Source organism: Lupinus angustifolius, chromosome LG04 (assembly GCF_001865875.1).
Source record: "Lupinus angustifolius cultivar Tanjil chromosome LG04, LupAngTanjil_v1.0, whole genome shotgun sequence".
NCBI classification, from domain to species: Eukaryota; Viridiplantae; Streptophyta; class Magnoliopsida; order Fabales; family Fabaceae; genus Lupinus; species Lupinus angustifolius.
Genome location: NC_032012.1, coordinates 24,460,019 through 24,474,217, shown reverse-complemented (window position 1 = coordinate 24,474,217; position 14,199 = coordinate 24,460,019). Strand labels below are relative to the sequence as shown.

At 35.0% G+C, this 14,199-nt stretch overlaps 4 protein-coding genes and 2 long non-coding RNA genes across 8 annotated transcripts; 4 read left to right on the top strand and 2 right to left on the bottom strand.

Moving 5' to 3' along the window:
• LOC109346434 (putative cysteine-rich receptor-like protein kinase 23) lies at window positions 2,464-12,974 on the top strand. 2 transcript variants are annotated; one of them, XM_019585988.1, is made up of 13 exons: window positions 2,464-3,604; window positions 3,801-3,941; window positions 4,036-4,157; window positions 4,249-4,459; window positions 4,595-4,810; window positions 6,234-7,793; window positions 10,965-11,093; window positions 11,200-11,321; window positions 11,396-11,606; window positions 11,705-11,942; window positions 12,193-12,343; window positions 12,448-12,823; window positions 12,868-12,974. In XM_019585988.1, exons 1-12 carry the CDS (start codon window positions 2,779-2,781, stop codon window positions 12,778-12,780), a joined length of 4,260 nt encoding a protein of 1,419 aa, XP_019441533.1. In that variant the 5' UTR covers window positions 2,464-2,778; the 3' UTR covers window positions 12,781-12,823; window positions 12,868-12,974. The 2 variants fall into 2 exon arrangements, with proteins under 2 accessions (XP_019441533.1, XP_019441532.1); XM_019585987.1 differs by having other exon boundaries at window positions 12,448-12,974.
• Window positions 4,594-4,928, bottom strand: LOC109346448. Its single transcript, XR_002107519.1, has 2 exons — window positions 4,812-4,928; window positions 4,594-4,710 (listed from the first exon to the last, which is right to left on the bottom strand). It is a non-coding gene; the product is annotated as an uncharacterized LOC109346448 (long non-coding RNA).
• On the top strand, window positions 4,846-6,256 carry LOC109346446 (cysteine-rich receptor-like protein kinase 10). The gene is made up of 2 exons (XM_019586009.1): window positions 4,846-5,085; window positions 5,177-6,256. The coding sequence occupies exons 1-2, from the start codon at window positions 4,942-4,944 to the stop codon at window positions 5,483-5,485; spliced, it is 453 nt and encodes a 150-aa protein (XP_019441554.1). The 5' UTR covers window positions 4,846-4,941; the 3' UTR covers window positions 5,486-6,256.
• LOC109346440 (cysteine-rich receptor-like protein kinase 25) lies at window positions 8,790-11,007 on the top strand. The gene is made up of 2 exons (XM_019586002.1): window positions 8,790-9,660; window positions 10,841-11,007. Exons 1-2 carry the CDS (start codon window positions 8,805-8,807, stop codon window positions 10,897-10,899), a joined length of 915 nt encoding a protein of 304 aa, XP_019441547.1. The 5' UTR covers window positions 8,790-8,804; the 3' UTR covers window positions 10,900-11,007.
• LOC109346449 lies at window positions 12,873-14,132 on the bottom strand. Its single transcript, XR_002107520.1, has 2 exons — window positions 14,097-14,132; window positions 12,873-12,960 (listed from the first exon to the last, which is right to left on the bottom strand). It is a non-coding gene; the product is annotated as an uncharacterized LOC109346449 (long non-coding RNA).
• LOC109346444 (cysteine-rich receptor-like protein kinase 10) lies at window positions 12,985-14,110 on the top strand. Of its 2 annotated transcripts, XM_019586006.1 has the most exons (4): window positions 12,985-13,078; window positions 13,329-13,479; window positions 13,584-13,959; window positions 14,004-14,110. In XM_019586006.1, the coding sequence occupies exons 1-3, from the start codon at window positions 12,990-12,992 to the stop codon at window positions 13,914-13,916; spliced, it is 573 nt and encodes a 190-aa protein (XP_019441551.1). In that variant the 5' UTR covers window positions 12,985-12,989; the 3' UTR covers window positions 13,917-13,959; window positions 14,004-14,110. The 2 variants fall into 2 exon arrangements, with proteins under 2 accessions (XP_019441551.1, XP_019441550.1); XM_019586005.1 differs by having other exon boundaries at window positions 13,584-14,110.

The following is a 14,199-nucleotide window of genomic DNA, read 5'->3' as shown; positions in this document are numbered from 1 at the left end:
TATGAAGTTTTTTTCTTCTTCCTCTCCAATAGGGGTTCTTTTATTATATTTTGTGTGTGTTGCAACGTAGAACAGGGGAAACACCAGTAACGTTAGTTGTTAGTTTGTAGTGAAAATAGTAATGATAGAAATGGAAGATATGAAGTAACTTGTAAGTTGTAACTACTCATTCTTTTGTCTTTTCTGAATGATTTTTATTGGAAGGGAAAGAAAAGAGAAAATGATGATGGAATGAATGGAAAAAGTGCAAGAGAAAGAGACAGAGCTTAGAGGTGGAGCAGAAAGGTCATCATCATCATGTAGATTTGTTTGCTCAATTAACAAAGATACATATTCCAGAATTCCCAACTCACTTGCTTCTATAGTTTATACTGAGTAAGGCTCCTCTCTATTAATGGAGAGGCAAGTGACACACATTAACATACAAAATATAACATGTAATAACAATTTTAACCTTTTGTGTACCATAAAATTATCTTTTTGTCATTAAAAATGTGAGCAAAACAATCACTTGCCTCTCCATTAATGGAGAGGATTCTTGTTCGTTTATACTATATACCATGTATATATTTAGTGAAAAGTTATTTACGCCAAATTTTCACACTTTTACTCACAAATATTAATCTGGAAAAACAAAAGTGTAGCAGAAAATGTATTGCTATTCTTTTTAAGCGTTTTAAGTTCTAACCACAATTCAATACCCTTTTCATGAATTGAACAATACCGAAGCAGAATGCCATGTAGGGGAGCATGTATAAAATCAAAGTAACGCATTCAAAGAAACACTTTTACTAAGAAAGAGTTAGGGAGAAAATTGGACAGCTCTTGTAATTTAAAAATGATTAAAATCCCACTTTAGATGTTTTGAATATGAGTGGAGGAAACCACCACAAACTCCCTAAGAATAATAAATCAAATTGAGAGAAAATTCCAAATTTTTATCAATCAATACTTTATTAACAAAATGATAATGTATATGGCATTCAATTCATCTATTTAACCCACCACGCATAGAAAGATTACTACTATCTATAACCTTTTGCACTATACATTATTTACTTGTAGCGGATAAAATAAAATTTTAGTTGGATAGAATAGTGAAACTATATTATCATATATTTAGTAAAGATTTTGAAATATTTATAAGACTATGTGTAATTTTGTAGGAAGTCATGGATGATATACATGATTTTGTTGATGTCGTGAACTAGCAATGCAAGATTAATTGGAACTCATATGCTATCCAAAACTTTATATGTTGTCTCTCCATGAGCCTCTAACTGGTGATACTGATGTACGAGTACCAGAGTTATTAAAAAAAGTGTTTTCTTTCTAAAGCTTCCCATCTTGTCTGGCATTTCCTTCAACCATTCCCGCTGAACAAATTGCACCCATTTTTTCTTCACACTTATGCTATAATATGAACACAAGAAAAATACAATGCTATTCAAAATTCAGCTTCTTTATTTCACACACTTTGGAGAACTCTCAGCTTTAAACTGTAACTAGCATCCAAAAAATAAGTTAGGTGAGAATTCAAAAGTCCAAAACCCAAATCTAGCAATTTAATATTGGTTTGATTCAAAAATGGGTGATAGCCCTGGAACTTTGAAAATTACAGCATACCTATTTACAAGAAGGATTTGTTTTTGTTTTGAAGTTAGAGAAGGAAACCCAGAATGATGAAATAGAAAAAGAAGAGAATGTGAAATATAATTAAGGAAGTGGGAAAAGAAGAGTCGCATGGATTTACGACTTTGTCTGGGTTTGACTAAGAATTGAAAGATAGAGATGACATATGGATGAGCATTTGATTGAAGAGGAAAACGCGGAAATGGATGATAGGAAAGATTGGAAATTTCGTGGAAAGAGAAACGTGGCTAGCCAACAGTGAATGCAAACTCATACATCAGTATATTATGAGTTCCTAATAAAAATGAAATAGAAGTAGTACATCAGTATCACGCGTTCATTGAGAGAGAGAGAAAAAAAATTCAACGCTTGTTATGAGAGTTACAAGTTCCTATGCAGAAAAAGAAAAAATATAAAATGGTAGATGATAGATATGAGTTCCAATTGATTTTGCATTGCTGGTTCATGATATCAGCAAAATTGTCATCTATGACTTTCTAAAAAATTACATTAGTCACATAAATATTTCATCTACACTAAATATGTGATAGTATAGTTTGATATCTTCCGTCCATAAACACTACCGTCAACTATGCAATTGAGATAATATTAGTGGATATTTTCCAATGAACCTCTTTTTGTCGCCTTCCTAATAAAACTGGGTTCCATCTCATGTTCTTGGTGAGAATCTTACACAAAAGCAGTCAATATTGTATTTATAATTGCACTGAGTAAAGTGGGTTGTTTCTTGAATTTTAATTGCTATGATATTTCTCATATGCCTTTTTGAAGACAGTGGTGAATATAAAATGACTCAGTGGACACATAAAATGTAAATACTAGGTTAGGAGGAATGAGTGAAGGGGGAGTGAATACTAGGTTAGGTGGCCAAGCATTACAATAACTATATCTCAAAAAATCAAATAGCACCTCAAGCCCCTTTTCAAATTCTAGCTTTAAAGATTTAAAGGAATCTATGTAGATCTCTCAAATACTATTCCTAAAAAAAAAGTAATCTTTACCTCACATTTGAGGTACTAAAGCAGACCCATTATAAAGATAGCAGTTTATCTGCCATAGTCCAGCATTGTCAATATGTAATGCTTTCTTTGCAAATTATCTGAACTCCTTGTTCCCTAGCTTAGCATGAGTTCCTTCCATTTGTTCCTTCTACCTCTAACTTTCTTTTATCTCTATAGCCATTGTTCTTCTTCTCCCGTCATCGAAGCTGCTTTACATCAAGATCCCCAAGCTTTCTATAACTGCACAAGGAACACAACTTTTGCTCTCAATGACAATTACCATTCCAACATCCAAACACTCCTTCACAGTCTCTCCTCTAATGGCACTGGCAATCCCATAACCTACAACACTACAGTTCATAGTAAAAACACTGCAGACACTGTCTATGGCTTTGCCTTTTGTATGAGAGATGTCACCCCAAAAGAGTGCCAAGAGTGTGTGATAGAAGCAGCCAAACTCATATCATCTTCGTGTACCACAGCAAAAGAAGCCATAATTTGGTACCATGTATGCATGGTGCGATATTCTGACCGTTATTTCTTCTCCATGGTGGAAGAAAGTCCCAAACTTACCTTCATGAATGATCAAGATTATGTAGGCCAGGCTAGCCACTTCAACAATATACTGTGGGATATGATGAATGAGTTGAGAGCTATGACAGCAAGTGCTTCAAATAAATATGCTTACAAGTCAGAGAACATAAGTGAGAATGAAAAGCTATATGGTTCTGGTTGGTGTGCCCAATACCTATCCACAGAGAACTGCAGCTGGTGTCTCAGTGATGCCATTGCAGAAATTACAAAAGTTTGTTGCAGAGGAAAATCAGGAGGAAGAGTGGCATACCCAAGTTGCGGTGTTAGATTTGAATTATATGCATTCCTCAACAGCGACTTTGATTGGCTGCAGAAACCACTGCTGCCCAGTAGTACTCGCTCTTCGGCTCAACAAGGTTTAGTAGCTGTGTTTATCCCCCATTAACGTTTTCTATGTTTCAGTACCATTTCTTGCAGAACATGAAACACTACAGGGTTTGAAAGATCATTAGTATCAGATCATGAGATAATTTCAACCATGTTATTCCCATGTCACTAGAACACACAACTATTATGTGGCAGAAGACTTACCTTTTACTGATATTGATGCAGGAAAACAAAAACAGAAGATATTAACAATAATTGTGATCGTGGTTCCAATTGTTGTTTCACTGGTGCTTTTATCTTTAGGTTGCAACTGTCTTCTACATAGAAGAGAAAGAAAGAAGGAAGATGATATTCTCAAAGAAAGCTGTAATGTGGACGAAAACAAACTCTAATTTCTTTAGCAACTTCAAAGAAGCATTTAAGCAACATAACTTAAAATTTTCAAATTTGTTTGGTGTAGTTGGGATTGATATTACCACTTTGGAGTCTTTGCGATACGACTTGGCCACAATTGAAGCTGCAACAAACAGATTTGCTACAGAAAACATGATAGGCAAAGGGGGATTTGGAGAAGTCTATAAAGTAAAACATTTAATTAGTACTATATTAACAGAGAATATCAAAATGCAGTCAACTTATTGAGTATAATTAACTACATCAATATGATTTTCAGGGTATTCTTTCAGATGGACAAGAAATAGCTGTGAAGAGGCTTACAAGAAGCTCTGGGCAAGGTGCAGTAGAGTTTAAAAATGAAGTCCTTGTTATAGCCAAGCTTCAACACAGGAATCTAGTGAGGTTACTAGGATTTTGTTTGGAAGCTGAAGAAAAAATACTCATCTATGAGTATGTACCAAACAAGAGCCTTGATTACTTTTTATTTGGTAAGAAACTTCTAAACTATATCAAACATTAAAATAAACATGTATGTCTTGAAAAAATATGTGACTATTTTTATAAATCTGTTCTGATTTGAGCTGAATAATTGACCATGCATAATAATCTGACGTATCTTGTAGATCCCGAGAAGCGGAGATTGTTAACTTGGTCTAAACGTCACATGATCATAACAGGAGTTGCTCGAGGAATTGTGTATCTACACGAGGATTCTCGCCTAAAAATAATACACCGTGATCTGAAACCCAGTAATGTTTTGTTAGATAGCAATATGAATCCCAAAATCTCAGATTTTGGTATAGCCAGAATTGTGGCCGCGGATCAAATTGAGGAAAGTACGTGCCGAATTATTGGAACTTTGTAAGTTTTACATTCAAACTTTTCTTCATTCTTTCTCTAAGTATGTCCTGTTTTATCTAGCACTCTCTCACTTAACTAACAACCACAAGTTTTATATACAAGTGGCTACATGTCTCCAGAATATGCAATGCATGGACAGTTTTCTGTGAAATCAGATGTGTTTAGCTTTGGAGTCATGGTTCTAGAGATTATCAGTGGGAAGAGGAAAGGTTCTTCATCTGAATCAGAATGTGTAGAGGACATTCGAAAACATGTGAGGACAATTATCTTAAATATCTCTTTTCCAAAGTACAAAAGATATAGTAAAGATAATAACTTCATTCATTGACAAATGAACATTGTAGGCATGGACAAAATGGACTGAGCAAACACCACTGGAACTACTGGATCCTAATATGGTTGGATCTTATTCCGAAGAAGAAGTCATCAAATGCATTCAGATTGGTTTGTTATGTGTTCAAGATGACCCAGATGAAAGACCTACAATGGCAACTATTGTTTTCTACCTAAATAGTCCTTCTACAAACTTGCCATCCCCACATGGACCCACACATTTCAAGGGCAGTAGAAAAGATGATAACTTGACCAAAAAGAAGTTTGATAATAGTGTTTCTATCAATGGGATTACTCTTACAAAATTCTTACCTCGTTAAGACAAGACAAAGGTGCAGTTTTTGTGGTATTATAGTATTATTATCTGTTGTTCTAATATAATTTTGGAACATAGAGTTTGGCTTTCTGATAAATCTGATCTGCCACAATTTGGAAATAAATGATATCAAATTGTAATTTATCCTTTCCCTAGAAGAAATCTTATTTCACAAGTACTATTAATAAGTAAAAAATGAATACTAAAATCAGAAGTAAGAATCTCTAATCAAAATTGTCTAAACCCTTTATATCCTCAGAAGTAAGATGCTCCAATACACGTAGGAGCGAGGATAACCTCATTAGGTGAAAGTGTGAAACAATAAACACAACAAGAGTAAAACCAAAATATTTTTTAAGGCTAAGGTAAAGCATCTCCAAGCAGATAGAAGATGTAGTGGATGCTATCACCAAATGAAAGTCTCCAAACAAATGAACCTTTTTCCATTCTTTTGTTTGACATTTTCAACGTTGAATAATAAATAGATATAGATTGAAAATAATTTCAAAGAGAATTAGACTGCCATGACCCATGAGAGAATAGCAAGTTGTAGTGATAGGAAGCATCACTTACAATTGCTCTATTGACTTATGTTCATTTGACCCCTCTGTTACGCTAAGATACAACTATGCCCCAATTTAATAGCCATTACAATAGACAGATAAAATTGCATAAATTATAAAGTGCAACACAACATCCATGGCACAATAATTCTATTAAAACTAATACATCTATGGATTCCTTCAAGCTTGCCTTCCTCTTTATCATTGTCAATTTTGCAAATAACAAAGCACATGCGTCTATTTTCATTGGCTCCAGTTGCATAGGAAACACAATAACTCCTAACAGCGCCTTATGGTTAAACCGCAAGACTCTCCTCTCTTATTTATCTTCCAACGCAACCAACAACAAAGACTACTACAACGCCACAGTTGTGGGCATAAACCACACCAATGACACACTCTATGGAAGTTTCATGTGCAGAGGTGATGTTCCTTTTCAGGTATGTGGACAATGCATTTTAAACGCAACCAACAAACTATCCTCAGATTCAGACTCATCATATTGCCCCTTGGCCAGGGAAGTGTCCATTTGGTACGATGAGTGTATGATTCGATATTCCAACCACTCTTTCTTCTCCATTGTCGACTTAAATCCACCTATATCCACATGGGAAAATGATGCCAATGCAACTGATGAGAAAAGTTTCATGCATTTATTGTATGATACCCTTAACCAAACTGCAAATGAGGCAGCCAATAATCATTCTATTGGTGTCAAGAAGTATGCGACAAAGCAAGCAAGGATATCTGGATTTCAAACCCTTTTCAGTCTTGCTCAATGCACACCGGATCTGTCACCCAAAGACTGCAGAACATGTCTGAATCTTATGATATCAAATATTAAAGAGGGTGGTATAGGTAATTCATTGTTAGCAATGATTGAGAATCTAAGTTGTAAAATTAGATATGATGTGTACCCTTTCTATCGCCCCATTATTTCTCCACCACCAAAACCAAATAGACCTCATGTTCCTGAAACCAATTCTTCCATTACAAATTCAGATCATTCACAAGGTCCTAGTTATCTTTCCCACAGTTGTTCAAGCAATCAAACCATCACCAAAAATAGTGATTTTCTATCAAATCTCAGAACTCTCCTTGCTTCATTGTCTTCCAACGCCACTATTAGGACCGGTTTCTACAAGACTACCATCTACAATAAAAAAACCTCAGACACAGTCAATGGCCTCTTCATGTGCCGTGGTGATGTTTCCCCTAGCCTTTGTCAACTATGTGTTCTAAAAGCAACCCAAAGAATATCTATAGAGTGCAGCTTCTCCAAAGAAGCTATTATTTGGTACAACCATTGCTTGCTTCGCTATTCATATCGCTCTTTCTTCTCCACTGTAGACACAAGTCCTACGTTTCAGGAGTTCAGTGTCGATAATACTTCTAACCTCAACCAACAGCAAAGCTTCTTTACTTGGTCACTAGCGAATACTTTATCACAAGTGCAGATCGATAAATGGGGGAGTAGTATAAAGAATTATGGAACAAGATCATTAAAAGTAGATGATTTACATACCCTTTATATTCTTGCACAATGTACACCTGATCTATCTATTTGGGATTGCAGTACATGTCTGCATAATATTTTCAGGTATAGCATACCATGGTGTTGTTTGGCAAGTCCAAAGGGAAAAGTTCTACATCCTAGCTGCTATTTGATGTTTGGGTTGTCACAGTTTTACGAGGTTGGTGATGAAGCTTGGGCTCTCGAACCAGTTACAACTTCTCCAGGAACCAAAGGTAATGTTCTGATTCAAGCAATATTACCAAATAAACTCTGACTTTAAACTTGATCTTACTTTTTTAATTGAACAACAAGGTGAGGTGTTATTAGAGTTGAATGACTTGATCACTTGAAGGACATCCTAGAAGTGGTCATTCATGGCATGTTCATGAAATTAGTTTTGTGGATGTTCATAGGGACACTCAAGACCAACAAAAACACCCTTAGTTGCTACTTTTATGATTATTATATATCTTTCTTTGTTTAAAACATAATTAAATGAGAGATAGTACAATCACAAATGAGTCAAATAAGACTTATCTCTTATACAACCCTAAATGTTTATCGGATTATTTTTCTAAATGTGAGCTCGACCCTTAGATCTGAAGCCTAACTCGATATCAAATGTTAATCAAGTTAGGTTTTGAATCTGAACCTTAACCCGATTAAATATAATATATATTTCTCTTAGATAAAGTCTTCTCAAATTATCAGTATCACAAACATAATTTTTCATATCAAATGATGTATATCTAGATATTTTATTAATAATTATATATATAATAAAAATTAGAGAATTAATAATAATTTATCTCAAAAAAATATTATTATTTTATATATAATTGAAAAGATACATATAATAAAAACGGTCACGATAAGATGAATTGGGAGATACTTATCTCATGTAAAATATTGATTAAATTTAATTTTTAAACTCACCTTGCACACAATAAAACACCACCATATTGAAACTCAAAGTCAATGGATATATATGGTGAGTCATTTTCATCCTAAGCTCACCTATGAACATTACCATATATTTTATTTTTATCGGATGATCCTTCCTATATTTTGTTTATTATATAGCGGGGCACTACCAGTTACAGCTGGCCACCACTGACAATGATCCCAACTTGCATTTCTTCATTCAAACTTAGATGTTGTGTAGTTTACCTACTTCAGTATTTTCCATTCTAGCCCTCAACTAGTAATATAAAATATTTATTAGAATACAAAAATGTCTTCCTATGTTGTATATTCAAAATCATTCATCTCCTTTAGATGAACATGTCATGTTGATCATCAAACTCATACTCCATATCTTCTTTCTAACTTTCCTCAACTTTTCCATAGCCAATGATCACATGTACTTGAAGCACTCATGTTCAAGTAACAACACCTTCACTCTCAATAGCACTTACCAATCCAACCTTCACACCATCCTCACAACCCTATCTTCCCATGCAGCCACCATCCAATTCTACAACACCACCGTCTCCGCCACCAGCGAAACCGTTTATGGACTCTTCATGTGCCGTGGTGACGTCACAAGTGAGATGTGTCAAGAATGCATAGCAATTGCAACCAAGCACATAGCCTCACGGTGTGTTTACTCTAAAGAGGCCGTGATTTGGTATCACATGTGCATGGTTCGTTATTCCAACCGTTATTTCTTCTCCACTGTGGAGGAGTGGCCTAGGCTTAACTTTGTGGCTTATAACGTGACGAGGAATGTAATCAAGAAAGGAAGTTATGGGTTTTTGTTAGCTAACACTTTGAATGATGCTGTGGCTGAGGCTGCAAATGCTGATCCTTTAGGAAACAAGAAATTTGCAACAAGAAATGTTACTTTGCCTGGGTCTCTGAAACAGAAAGTGTATGTTCTTGTTCAGTGTACTCCAGATCTGTCAAGACAAGATTGTAATAGGTGTTTGAGTGATATAATGAGTAGTATTCCTTTTTGTTGTCTTGGAAGGGATGGTGGAATGGTTCTGTATCCTAGCTGCAATTTCATGTATGCGTTAGATCTGTTCTACAGGGACGCTTCTATTGCTGTTGCAGTCACACCTACTCCTCTTGCTTTGGAAGAATCAGCACTTCCAAGTAAAGTACCCTAGTCTCTCACTCTCATGTCTCTCATTTAGGAGAGGTGTTTTAAATTGCGGTAGCAATTGTGATACTACGATTGTGGTCATTGCCGCTGTTGCCATGCAGATTGCGGCTTTTGCACTGTGAATGTTTTTGTGATTAAAACAATATTTTTGAATTTGATACGACCCAAATGCACTCAAATGCAATTTCGATATAGTTGCGTTGCAGCCTGATACGACCGTATCATTCTGATTTGGTTGCGCCAGTAGCCACAACTGTAATATTGTGGCTACATTACATGATGCAGTCCACAATTTTAAACAAGGTTTAGGAGGTATGTGCTTTGGTGTATCTGTGAGGTTGTTGCTTAATGAACAAAAGCTCACATGTTTAAATCATAGAAATGGTCTCTCAACTTATGGGGTGTGGCTGTCTACATATGCCCTCGACATACCGCACCAGTATGCTTGGAACAATGTACTATATAGTGTCCGAAATATAAAATCACATTCTTTAGCCCCGTCTGCATTTTTTTGAGCAATGGAGCATATAATATAACCCCATTCTAAATCTGATTGAATACTTCCAAGTGCCAACCTCTTCTTGGAAATGAAGAATTGTTCTGGTTGACTCCACCTCAATATCTTGACAGGTTATTTCTATCTGTTGGACACAGGACAATGAGATGGCCATTCAACTCAACACATACAGTATAAGTAGGATAGGATCATAGAATATTAATATTTTGTTCAATTCACAGTTATAAGTTCTAAGTTCTAAGTTCTAAGTCATGTTAGTAAGAGACTTAATTACAACCTATTAAGTATAGGATCCCATGACATAATTTTAAACTACAGGAATATGTTTACATCCACAAAAAAAGTAGGGAGCTGAAGAGTAATTAAATCTATAATTGAAGTGATAACAACTAACATAACTAACATAATATACCTTATATAGTTTAATACAAGACAATTTTCTTGATCTGCTGGATGACAATTAAGAACCTTCTATGGGATTTATTCCTTTTCCCTGGTCATGCTAAACTTGTGACAAAAAATAGATCAATGACAGTTATGAAATAAGAAATCATAAAATAAATTATAGGCAAAAGTTCTATCATTACCATCATGTAAAAGCAAATGTTTGGAGGAACACTTATTCTGAAGTATTGAACACTTGATTTAATCAGTTCTGCTTATCAGCATAACAATTAAAAAAATGGGATACACATGCATGAGACTGAGATGATGAAGTGATGAACCACTGGGCAACAATGACAAGCAAGGAACTCATGGCACACATTGATTATGCAGGAAAAGCCAGATTACGACTGATCAGCATAGCGATGGTTCCAATTCTATTTTTGTTGATACTTTTCTTTGCAAAACGTATCAGACGGCTTAATGAGCTAAGGCGTTATAAGGCTATTCTTAAAGAAAACTGTAAGTACTGTGGCAAAAAAATAATCAGTTGATGCACTTTCACTTTCTAAGCTTTTAGAGAATAAATTACTCCTGCATGTTATTTAAAATTCATATATTTGTCTAGTTGGAAATGAAAGTACTACTTTGGAGTCACTGCAATTTGACTTCGCTGCAATTGAAGCGGCTACAAATAAGTTTTCAAATGATAACCTGATAGGCCAAGGAGGATTTGGAAAAGTTTACAAGGTGAGAGAAATAAAGTGTATGTAAATGCTTATGATGCCTTTTCATAGTTAACTTATAACGAGTTATGTACTTAGGGTACTCTTCTTGATGGTCGAGAAGTAGCTGTAAAGAGACTCTCAAAAAGTTCCGGGCAAGGTGCAGCAGAATTCAAGAATGAGGTTTTACTAATAGCCAAGCTTCAACACAGAAATTTAGTGGCACTATTAGGATTTTGCTTACAAGAGGATGAGAAAATACTTGTTTATGAGTTTGTTCCAAACAAGAGCCTCGACTATTTTTTATTCAGTTTGTCTTTTAACCTTTTGTTGTACTTTTATCTTTATAATAAAATGCATGTTATATTTTCTTATTTGTCTCACTTTTGTGTGTAATGAATTTTGCAGATCCTCAAAAGCAAAGGTTGTTAAGTTGGCGTGAGAGATATAAAATTATAGGAGGGATTGCTCAAGCAATTCAATATTTACATGAATATTCTCGTCTTAAAATCATACATCGAGACATCAAACCTAGTAATGTTTTACTAGATGACAAAATGATTCCAAAAATTTCAGATTTTGGAATGGCAAGAATGGTTGCTATAGACCAAGAACAAGGAAGAACAAATAGAGTTGTAGGAACATAGTAAGTTTCAAATTCTTTCTTTTAATTAGAACTATACATGTTGATCCATTTTCATTTGAGTGTTTCTGCTTAAACATAGTTATTAATATTGTTATGTAGTAATGAATCTAATACTTTTGTAATTGTTAACTAGCTATGAATACCTATGGAAACCATATTTACTTCCAGTTTAAAGTCCAAAATGTTAATAGTTTCTTAACTTCCTTGTGTCTTTTGTTTGTAGCCTTAATATTGGTTGTTCTCTTTACAGTGGTTATATGTCTCCAGAATATGCCATGCTTGGAAGGTTTTCTGAGAAATCAGATATCTTCAGCTTCGGAGTTATGGTTTTGGAGATCATCAGTGGTGAAAAACATTCTACTTCTTATCAACCATACCATGTCGATGGCCTATTGAGTCATGTAAGTACTGAGTACAAAACATGTAGTGCCTTTCTATTACCTAAACAAAGTATATGTCGGCCATAATCTGACTATTTAATTTGACAAATCACAAATTTCTTCAGGTTTGGAAACAATGGAGGGATGGGGCACCATTTGAAATATTGGATCCAAGTCTGCATGGATCATGTTCTCAAACTGAAGTAATGAAATGCATTCAAATTGGTCTATTATGTGTTCAAGAAATTCCTGATGATAGGCCACTAATGGCTGAAGTCGTTTCATATCTAAGTAGCCCTTCAGTTGAGTTGCCATTTCCGTGTGAGCCAGCATTTTTTATACATGGTGGAATGGAAATAAACATGGTTGAAATGGAATTAGAATTAGATGGTCTAGCTAAGAATATCACTCCATTCTCTATCAATGAAATGTCTATTAGTGAATCTCTTCCTCGATAGTATGACGTTCCCATTAGCGATGAAAAGATAATATTTTGTTCAATTTTGAACACGTTATGTTATCTTGAGGTCCTTGTGTATATATTTTTTTGTGTATCTTTCACCCGGAATCTCCACAAGTGTAGTTGTAAACCCCTGATCTCCCTTGTGAATTTTTCCTGAGGTGCCATCCATTTCCACCTCAACCAACTACTGCACTAGATGACAAAATGATTCCAAAAATTTCAGATTTTGGAATGGCAAGAATGGTTGCTATAGACCAAGAACAAGGAAGAACAAATAGAGTTGTAGGAACATAGTAAGTTTCAAATTCTTTCTTTTAATTAGAACTATACATGTTGATCCATTTTCATTTGAGTGTTTCTGCTTAAACATAGTTATTAATATTGTTATGTAGTAATGAATCTAATACTTTTGTAATTGTTAACTAGCTATGAATACCTATGGAAACCATATTTACTTCCAGTTTAAAGTCCAAAATGTTAATAGTTTCTTAACTTCCTTGTGTCTTTTGTTTGTAGCCTTAATATTGGTTGTTCTCTTTACAGTGGTTATATGTCTCCAGAATATGCCATGCTTGGAAGGTTTTCTGAGAAATCAGATATCTTCAGCTTCGGAGTTATGGTTTTGGAGATCATCAGTGGTGAAAAACATTCTACTTCTTATCAACCATACCATGTCGATGGCCTATTGAGTCATGTAAGTACTGAGTACAAAACATGTAGTGCCTTTCTATTACCTAAACAAAGTATATGTCGGCCATAATCTGACTATTTAATTTGACAAATCACAAATTTCTTCAGGTTTGGAAACAATGGAGGGATGGGGCACCATTTGAAATATTGGATCCAAGTCTGCATGGATCATGTTCTCAAACTGAAGTAATGAAATGCATTCAAATTGGTCTATTATGTGTTCAAGAAATTCCTGATGATAGGCCACTAATGGCTGAAGTCGTTTCATATCTAAGTAGCCCTTCAGTTGAGTTGCCATTTCCGTGTGAGCCAGCATTTTTTATACATGGTGGAATGGAAATAAACATGGTTGAAATGGAATTAGAATTAGATGGTCTAGCTAAGAATATCACTCCATTCTCTATCAATGAAATGTCTATTAGTGAATCTCTTCCTCGATAGTATGACGTTCCCATTAGCGATGAAAAGATAATATTTTGTTCAATTTTGAACACGTTATGTTATCTTGAGGTCCTTGTGTATATATTTTTTTGTGTATCTTTCACCCGGAATCTCCACAAGTGTAGTTGTAAACCCCTGATCTCCCTTGTGAATTTTTCCTGAGGTGCCATCCATTTCCACCTCAACCAACTACTGCAAATGCTTCTACTGTTAGAGGAATTTATAAGAGCAGTGTAGCTGCTCTGTTTTGTTCTTGTTGCAGAAGATTACTTGCTGCACAAGG

What these genes read in the sequence shown, in the direction of transcription:
- LOC109346440 (XM_019586002.1), top strand. Translation starts at nt 8,805, where the DNA reads ATGTTGTATATTCAAAATCATTCATCTCCTTTAGATGAACATGTCATG. An exon ending in GGAAGAATCAGCACTTCCAA is followed by an intron (nt 9,661 to 10,840) that starts GTAAAGTACCCT and finishes TGATTTAATCAG; the next exon opens with TTCTGCTTATCAGCATAACA.
- LOC109346434 (XM_019585988.1), top strand. Translation starts at nt 2,779, where the DNA reads ATGAGTTCCTTCCATTTGTTCCTTCTACCTCTAACTTTCTTTTATCTC. An exon ending in GATTTGGAAAAGTTTACAAG is followed by an intron (nt 11,322 to 11,395) that starts GTGAGAGAAATA and finishes TTATGTACTTAG; the next exon opens with GGTACTCTTCTTGATGGTCG. An exon ending in TCGATGGCCTATTGAGTCAT is followed by an intron (nt 12,344 to 12,447) that starts GTAAGTACTGAG and finishes AAATTTCTTCAG; the next exon opens with GTTTGGAAACAATGGAGGGA.
- LOC109346446 (XM_019586009.1), top strand. Translation starts at nt 4,942, where the DNA reads ATGTCTCCAGAATATGCAATGCATGGACAGTTTTCTGTGAAATCAGAT. An exon ending in TAGAGGACATTCGAAAACAT is followed by an intron (nt 5,086 to 5,176) that starts GTGAGGACAATT and finishes TGAACATTGTAG; the next exon opens with GCATGGACAAAATGGACTGA.
- LOC109346444 (XM_019586006.1), top strand. Translation starts at nt 12,990, where the DNA reads ATGATTCCAAAAATTTCAGATTTTGGAATGGCAAGAATGGTTGCTATA. An exon ending in AATAGAGTTGTAGGAACATA is followed by an intron (nt 13,079 to 13,328) that starts GTAAGTTTCAAA and finishes TTCTCTTTACAG; the next exon opens with TGGTTATATGTCTCCAGAAT. An exon ending in TCGATGGCCTATTGAGTCAT is followed by an intron (nt 13,480 to 13,583) that starts GTAAGTACTGAG and finishes AAATTTCTTCAG; the next exon opens with GTTTGGAAACAATGGAGGGA.